The sequence below is a fragment of the Centrocercus urophasianus genome, unplaced genomic scaffold (assembly GCF_019232065.1).
Source record: "Centrocercus urophasianus isolate 14NV4802_14NV808 unplaced genomic scaffold, USGS_Curo_1.0 seq_43, whole genome shotgun sequence".
Taxonomy (NCBI): domain Eukaryota; kingdom Metazoa; phylum Chordata; class Aves; order Galliformes; family Phasianidae; genus Centrocercus; species Centrocercus urophasianus.
The window spans coordinates 2,244,738-2,253,194 of NW_024885011.1; the positions used below are offsets into that span (position 1 = coordinate 2,244,738).

At 47.6% G+C, this 8,457-nt stretch overlaps 1 protein-coding gene across 1 annotated transcript; it reads right to left on the reverse strand.

The window, feature by feature from the left end:
- Positions 1-1,107: 1,107 nt before the first annotated feature.
- SF3A3 (splicing factor 3a subunit 3) lies at positions 1,108-8,105 on the reverse strand. Its single transcript, XM_042834061.1, has 17 exons — positions 7,972-8,105; positions 7,833-7,880; positions 7,652-7,704; positions 7,090-7,195; positions 6,615-6,687; positions 6,135-6,226; positions 5,762-5,844; positions 5,323-5,461; positions 4,951-5,019; positions 4,533-4,600; positions 4,085-4,192; positions 3,732-3,801; positions 3,093-3,257; positions 2,865-2,975; positions 2,372-2,462; positions 1,717-1,772; positions 1,108-1,386 (listed from the first exon to the last, which is right to left on the reverse strand). Exons 1-17 carry the CDS (start codon positions 8,065-8,067, stop codon positions 1,309-1,311), a joined length of 1,506 nt encoding a protein of 501 aa, XP_042689995.1. The 5' UTR covers positions 8,068-8,105; the 3' UTR covers positions 1,108-1,308.
- Between the last annotated feature and the right edge of the window lie 352 nt (positions 8,106-8,457).

Consider the following 8,457-nt stretch of genomic DNA (forward strand, 5'->3'; position numbering starts at 1 on the left):
TTCCAAGGCTGTTTTCTGAATACTCCCCTTCTGCCTTAGCATTTAAGCTCAGATAGCATTCCTAGGGCACTCTTTCAGAGTGACAGAAAACAACACAGGCTGGAGTTTCTCACCTCCCAGAGCAGGGCAGCTCCCCCACCCAGAGCAGGTTAGGAGAGCCCTACAGAGGAGGGTAGAGCACAGCTGGGCTCACCTCCACAACGGGCTGAGATCAAACCAGAAAAGGCTCCCCCCGAAACAAGCTTCTGCCCCCAAGCAGGGAAAGGAATCTGCTCACAGACTCACCCTGTGTCCGTGCCCTGAAAGCCCCTGCGTGCCAGAGGAAGCCTGCAGCTGCTGCCAGAGATGGGGAGCCTCTGAGCACCTCAGAGGCACAGCTCACACCCTGGTGCCAGGGAGCAGCCCCAGCCTGCCAACCAGCAGCTGCACAAACCGTCACCCAGGGAGAAGGGTTTGTTACCTGCAGCTCTGCTGGATTTGGAGATGCAAACATCTGTGTGCAGCAAAAAAACAGAGAAAGGGATTTTTAAGGCTAGAGGTGTCACACCAGAACATCTATACTGAAATGAAAGCCCACTGTAGGCAGTGTGAGGGCTGCCACAAAGCACAAGGCCTCTGCCCCACGCCTCTTTTCTCCTCATGGACTTTAATTCGTGTGGCAGTACCACACTTCAAGAGAAGCAAAGGAAGGATCCGTGCTAGCATCTGCCAAAGTCAGTGCCAGCACTGGACAAACGAACACAAACTACCCACACGGCAGCCCATCCTAAACAAAGTTCATTTATTGGTTCCCTGAAAAAAATCCCAGTAGCCAAAGCCTCACAGGAAGCCAGACTTGAAACCAAAGCAGCAATGCAAGCCAAATATCTGCTCTGCAAAGGAGCACAGACAGACATTAAACTATTATATAGTACAAGATTGCCAGCATGCAATGCTCGTGTGTGCTTTAAAGAAGGCAGTCCTCATCATAAAAACTTCCATCAGCACTGGAATAAGAGAGAAGTAATTGTTTCTAACAATTCAAACTGTGTAGAAAGTTTCTGAAAGACACCAGTATCAAATCTCCTCCTTCCAGCATACAAAAGGAGACGCATTTTCAGCACTTCCTAAGTTAAAATCCATTTATTTTTAAGGTTTTTAATACAAAATAACATCACAAGGCTGCTTCTCACAGAGGGCTTACTAGAAAGCGATTCTATGAAGTATCCTATGTTCATGCAAGTAGAAAAAAATCAATAAGCTGAAGAACTGGAGCTGGTGACACTTCTTTTTCTTTTTTCTGATGTGAAATCCTTCACCTGGGAAAAGTTACAGCAGCCCCTGACGTTTCAAGTCTTCGTAGGTCTTTTTGTTCACCACATTCCCACTGGAGTCCTCATATTCCTCCTGGAATAGAATGAACAGTTTGGGGACACCTGCATGCAGCCTGACTCAGGTTGTGCTACAGCATTCACAGTTTAGCTCCAGTTCCATCTGAGCACAGCCACTCTGCCAGGAGCCTCCCTGCATGAAGACATGCAGTGCATCTACCAGCAAGCTCAGCACCATCTTATCTAGACTCAGAATAATGACAGAAGGCTCTGAAATGTCCTGGAGACCTCAGCCTGTGATGCAGCTTGTGTTAGAAACTCTCCAGCCAGAGCCACTTCGTGCAAGGTAGATGAAGACCCCCAAGTACACTGGACGAGAAACATCCCAGTGCCTCTGCCATCTTACCTCTGTATCAGGCTGCCACCTCTCTGAAGCCTTCTGTAGTTTCAGCTTTGCCCACACTGTAAATACAAAGGCATTCACAACATGAACACCATTTCACTTCAAACGCTGCGTCTGAAACTACTGAAATGCATCAGCTTTTAAAAAAATTCAATAAAATAAAATAAATCCCAACCAGTGTCACTTCTGGGCCTTTCACTGAGTACTGCACTGAGTACTGCAGGCTTTCAAAACCTCCCTGGAGGCTCCACCATTTCTGAATGTTTTGCTGGCTTCCCCATGGAGACTGTGAGGAGCATCAGTTAAGTAACACTTGCATGGGATCACACAGTCACACTCTGAATAAATGGTGGCCTGCTACACTTGGCTGAGATTCCATACATAAAGCACTGCAGACAAAAAAGCTGGCAACAAACAGACACTTGGCTGGCATTCCTAGCAAACATCTATTTCTGCAGGCATCCAGCAAGAAACAAAGACATTCTCCCTCTAAGAACTGTGAGAGATGTTCCAATGAAGGGTCATCCCAGCAGCATTGTGCTTCTTACACTTCTCCCTTAGTCACCAGTTGTGGGATAATACATTCCTGGCCCCAGCTAGCAAATACCAGCGTTCTCATAGCACAGTCCCTGTGCAAAGAAATGCCATCTAGACTTACGTGAGACAGCGTCCTCAATCTGTGTGACATTGGCAAAATGTGCAGTGTTGGGAATGCCCAGGCATCTCATCCCGTGAGCGTGACGCCACTCCTGGGAACGAGAGGCAAAAGTCACTGAGAGGGAATGGCACCTCACCACAGTGCCTGCTGGGAGGCCTATGATGAGCTAAGCAGTGTAAAACAAACGCTAACAAAACACAGATCTCCCAAACATTGTTTTTTTTCTGATGGTAACAAGACACTGAGTGCTGTGCATCAATCAGGCCTGGATATCGGTGTTCAAACAAGAGACTGGGTATAAATTGGCAGAACAGATCTTTGCATGCTCTGGGGAATTTCCAGTTTCAATAGCATGGCCTTGCAGCAGCAGTGCAGGCACACATTTTGTAAGTGGAAGAAATGCCACTCAGATGCTCATGTCATCTTCTGATCACTTACTACAAAGATTGTCTGAATGTGGCACTGATGGCTCTTGTGACCAAACCTCACTTACTGCAAAATGGCGTTGAAAAGCTTTGGGCCCTCTGTAGGTGTAGTTACCACAGATCTCACAGTTGTAGTTGATGTTTAAACCATGCAATTTATACAACCAGTACGGGATTGGCTGAGAAGGGAAGACAAACAAAGATTAGGCCAAGTGACAAGGGAGCTTCAAACAGAAGAGTGGAGTGGGATCCCCCACTGGTTCAGAGCTAAATCCAGACCCAACAGCCTCAGCTACCTTGCCATCCCAACCAAGGGGCAGATTTTTAGGATTATAAATGATTTCATTTTCTTCATCCTCGCTCTCGCTCTCGCTGATCTGCTCTTCTTCCTCCTCCTCCCTCTCCTCCCCTGTCCGCGCCTGCTTACGCTGCACGTTCTCATGAGTGAGGTGTCTCTGTTCCTGGAGTGTGAGAAGGACAGAAGGAACTGTGTTCACACAACAGCAATAAAATAAGATGGTAAGCCAATGGCAGCTGCCACCGGACCCAAACTGAAGCAAGGATTTAAGGCAAGCATTAAGGAGGAGTAAGAAAGAAAGAAAGGCAGGCAGTTTCTCCACAGGAAACATGTAGACTTCTGGAAAGAAAAGCAGTTCTTGTGGACACAGTCTATGAAGATGCTGGGTAAAAACAGAATGATCTTCTGGTCACTGCTGGACAGGTCTGGGTGGGGAGGGGAGAAGGGAGGGGAGGAGGGGGAGTGGACAGGGAGGGGAGGATGGAGGGGAAATGGAGGGGAGAGGGGAGGGAGGAGGGAGGGGAGAGAGGGAGGAGGGGGAGAGGAAGGGAGAGGGGAGGGGGGGGAGGGGAGAAGGGAGGGGAGGAGGTTACTTTTTGGAGTAACCAAAAGCTCAAAGACAAAATAAAATTCTTACCCCAAGAACTTCTACATATTCATATATCTGAGCTTCCAGGAATGCAAGATCTTTATTTCTTTCAGTGTCTCTGAAAGAAGAGAAGGGAAATTTCACTAAGCCCATTCTAGAGCTGCAAACACCAAACAGGTGAACTCCTAAGGACAGTTTGACTCCAGTGCAGCAAAAGAAGGAAAAAGCTGACATAAACTAAACTGCATGCAAACTACTCAGCTCTGATATCTCACATTTGGTTCAGGACCAACATAAAAGGATTCCAACACTCTGGGAATCTAACACAACTCTACAGTGGTGATGTTTATCCCCCAGTGATGGGATCAGCACCGACCTGAGAACAGCCTTTAAGAACTCACCTTTTGATTCCCTTTGTCTTTGGATTCTTAGCAAACAAGGAAGGATCCAGTGCTTCCAGGGACTTGCCTTTAGTACTGAAAAGTCTCTGCGCACGCTCTTCCAGAGTCCTGGGGAGAAACAGGGAGGAGATGAACTCAGATCAGTTTCTTTCTATTTCCAGAATATTATCTGAATTCGTGCAGCACCATCATAAATCCAGCTTTTAAGAGGAGAAGAGCTTTTCTATGATCTTTGTTTTTTAGACCAAATTCTCCTACACGACAGACTCCAGTACAGCATGCTTTTCAAAACTGCACATCACAGAATTCCCTGATTGGCTTTCAACATGTTGAACATCATTAAAGTAATTCTTGTACAGTAGAGAAGCCAAATAAATATCCCATAAAGGAATGCAAGGTGGCAAGACCTCAAAAACTGAAAAGGATTTAGGAAAAGAGTGCATCTTACCCGCCACATTTCAGCCCCAGTGCCAATAATGCTGATTTCAGTCTGTCCAGTCCTAGGGAGGCCAATTCCTATTCAATGCAGCAAATCACAGTAAGATAAGAGCTATTAAAAATATAAATAATATGGATGTGTCTTATAAAAAAAAAAAAAGAGGAAGAAGGAATATGAGCAGCACTAAAGAAATGAGTGTCAAGTGGGTGCCACTCCTTACTGACAAAATGAGGCATGTGCCAAATCTCAACAGAGCTTTCAAGCTGCAGCCCCCTAGCGGGAGAAATTAAATCATCAGCACAACCAAAGTTTCATCCAGAGAGCACAGAGCCAAAAACAAAAGCTGAAGAAGCGAAATGATGGCAAGAAACCAAACGGTTCAGCTCCCATCTGCCCCCAATTTAAAAGCACAGCACTGAATACCTACTTCCCAAGAGGAAAAGGCTGAGAGATCCAGGTGGGCTCCAGCGTGAGTGAGGGCACTGCTGGTCTCTTTCTGCCAAGAGAAGACATGTGGGACATCCGTGTGACACTCTGCACCTCTTCATGCAATCCAGGTACCCAACACACAGCACAGCAGTTCAGTTCACACACAAACACCCCATCGCTGAACCACGCAATGAACTGACAGAAAAGATTAAAAGCAAGCAAACGTTTAAAAAGGCTGCTTGCAAATGCCTTCCAACTCCACCTTTGTGACATCTTGCTATCAGACTTCACCTCAGCAGTGATTTAACACCAGCAATTCATAAGAAATCCATCCCAAATGAAACAAAGCTCTGAATTCACAGCTGCTCACCGGCCAGCCAGGGAATGTTCCGTTCTCCCACTTTTTCTCAAACTCAGTCTGAATTTTCCCAAACAGTTCATTCTGGTCCAGTAACGGTTTCACTCGATCTGTGTACTCCTGTAGGTACTCAAGAAGCATTTCAAGATACCTGGCAGAGTAATTATCAGCACAGACAATAATTCCATATCAGAGTACTGGTAGAACAGTATCAAAGTTATCAAGAGTAGCTTTTAATGCAATAAACTCGAGTACTTGCACAGAATAAGAAGCCCAATGGCTCTCCACATTTTGTTGTGCTTCATGTCCTCTCAGGACTCAGTATGACTGAGTTACTACAGCTCAATTTATATCAGCTCTGCTTGATTGCTAACTCTGTTCCTGGACACTTGAGAAGCAAATTCCTTCTCATCGACTGTCATAAATGAAGCAGGCAGGACAAAAGGCTCACCTCTTATATTCAGCATTTTTTCTCTCTTTGGGGATGTCAAAGAGTTGGTCAAAGGTAGACAGGTAAGTGATGTAATCCAGTTTCTAAGAAGAAAACAAAAAACAGTTTGAGTCAGACTTTATACGCATGCAGCCAAATCAACATCTCATTTCCAGTTACCAGACCAGAAGAAAAGCACAAAGCTCATTTATTCTGCACGGTCTGCACAGGGCTGGGGTTTACCACCTGCTTTTCAAAGCAAAACAAGCACTGTGAAACAGCTGTTTGCACATAAATGCCATTGGAAACAAACCAACAACCAACCCACAAAACCAAGAGCCTTCAGCACTGAAGTGCAACACAGCTGAGCACCCACAGCAACCCAACCTCTCACCTCTGATGATTTCAGATTAATGTATTTCAGATAGCAGTCGTGCAGATCCAAGTAGCGCCCGTACCCTTCTTCATCTGTGAACTCCACCAGGTCTGCAGGAAAGAGCATGGAGAGCTTTGTCACCAACCTCACATTCTCTGCTTATTAAATGCACGCTTCAGAATCTGAAAATAATGAACTGCAGGCCAATTTGTCTTTCTTAAGCATGTTTATAATGCACATGGATCCTCGTTGACTGGATGTCTGCCAGCTTCCTTGTGTTGCATCAGAACATTCCTCAAAAGAATCATCACAACTGTGAATATTTCTGCAGCTCAGAAGAATGTAAATGAAATAAGAACATTTGTCACGGTTAATGCAGGAAAAGGGAGGTGGGACTCTATGCAAACCAGATCAGACAGGTCACTAAATCGCAGCAAGCAATGTATTCTCACTTCAACTGGCCCCAGAAAAGAAACAAATACAACCCTAAAGACTTACTTTGAGCTTCTTCACTTGGGTTGTCTCTGGCCTTCAACAGTTCCTCAAACTCCACTGACATGGGAACACAAATCTTCAAGAACAGACAGAAGTTACAGAAAAAAGTGATCAGTTCAGCTAATGCTGGAGTAAATCATACTGCAAACAGTAAAACTGGTAACTGAACAGGTGTTCAAAGCACTTCTTCATGATCACATCTGCACTAAGGAAAAAAAGTACAACCCAGTGACTCTGCCAGTTATGCAAGCAAGAACGAATACCAGCTCAGAAGCAGAATGTTCTTAAACTAATAGAGTGTGTGGAGGACATGGTGAGCATCCTGCATTTTCTCCTACTCAGACAGAGCCTTATATAAAGCCTTAAAGCACCGCCTACTCTTGAACGCTTTGTTTTCCTGAGTGACATTTTAACACAGCAGAGGTGAAGCCCAACACACCACAAGTCAGTCATTCTCACGAAGCAGGGAATTACTCACCTCATTGGGATGCTTCCGGTGAAACTCTTTAATTTGTTTCAGCCTGTTGTAGAATTCTGCAAATTCATTTGGCCCTGAAATGGCGCTGAGCTCTTCCTTCCGTAAGCTGCAGGTGCATGAGAAGAAGACAGATTGCAAACAAACAAACAAAACATGCTTATGCTGACATAATCTTTTTGGAAGTGTAACGCTGAATTCTGCTCCCACAAAACACCAGTGAGACTGACAGCACAGCCCCACAAAGCCCCAGTGATGTTCCACAGGCAGTCAGGCCCATGCTCTGCAGATCTGGGTCACATCTCTACTGAAAATGCTGCAGTCTCAGTTACAAACACTCAAGTCTCCCTCAATGATTCAATCCAAGAAAACAATGAAATGTTTGCGTTGCGCACAAACACTTTTTAATGTAAAGCCTGGGTCCTCCTCCAGCAGGTTTGGGGCTGACCCCCAGCCTCGACTGCAGCGTCGTGCAGTCATAAAGTCATAGAATTGCTCAGTGTTTACAGCAGACCCAGAGGAGCCCCAGGTCCTCTATCCGCGAGCCAGCAGGCCGCACACTCACCCGTCCTTGTCGTCATACAGGTCCCTCAGGTTGCCGCTCACTTCCATGTACCTCTAAAACACAACACAAACCCCGCGCTGCCACCGCGAACCTCAGCCGGGCCCGGCCCAGCAGCTCGGCAGCCTCTCGGGCCGTTCCGTACGGATCCCGGGGCCGCAGCGGCCCACCCCGCCCGACTCACGTCCTGCATGGCCCGCGTCCGGTGGTCGGAGTTGATCTGATCGCGGAGCTGCAGGGAATGGAACGGCGTCAGCGAGGGCCTGGGCCCGGCCCATCCCCCACACGACCCCACCGGATCCCCCGCCCTTCCCCGGGCGCACCGTGGACTTCTTGGTGAGCATCTCCTTCACCATGACGTCCATCAGCCGCTCCCGCTCCTCATGATAACGTCGCTGCTGCTCCAGGATCGTCTCCATCCTCTCACGTCCCGCCCGGAAGTCGAAGCGCGCTACTTCCGGCGCAGCCTGTGCGCTACCGGAAGGGTCCGGCCCCGCCCTGATCCTTGCCGGAAGGATCCGGCCTGAACGTGGGACCGCGGTGATTATCGCCGCTGCGAAGAGGGGGAGGCAGAGCTATGAAGCCGCTCGCCCACATCTCGTGCAGCCTCGAGGCGGTGTGGAGCGGTGGGAAGCCGCTCCGGTATCGGATGGTGGGAGAGGAGGGCTGAACGCCCGCAAGTCCTGTCCCAAACGCTGCCAGCATGGCGGCTTTGTCCCAGTGTGCACTGAAAGGAGAGGAGCTCGCAGCCTGAACAGCCTCTGGGCCTCCAGGAGATCAGCGCGGGTGTCGGCGCCAACCCCCGATAG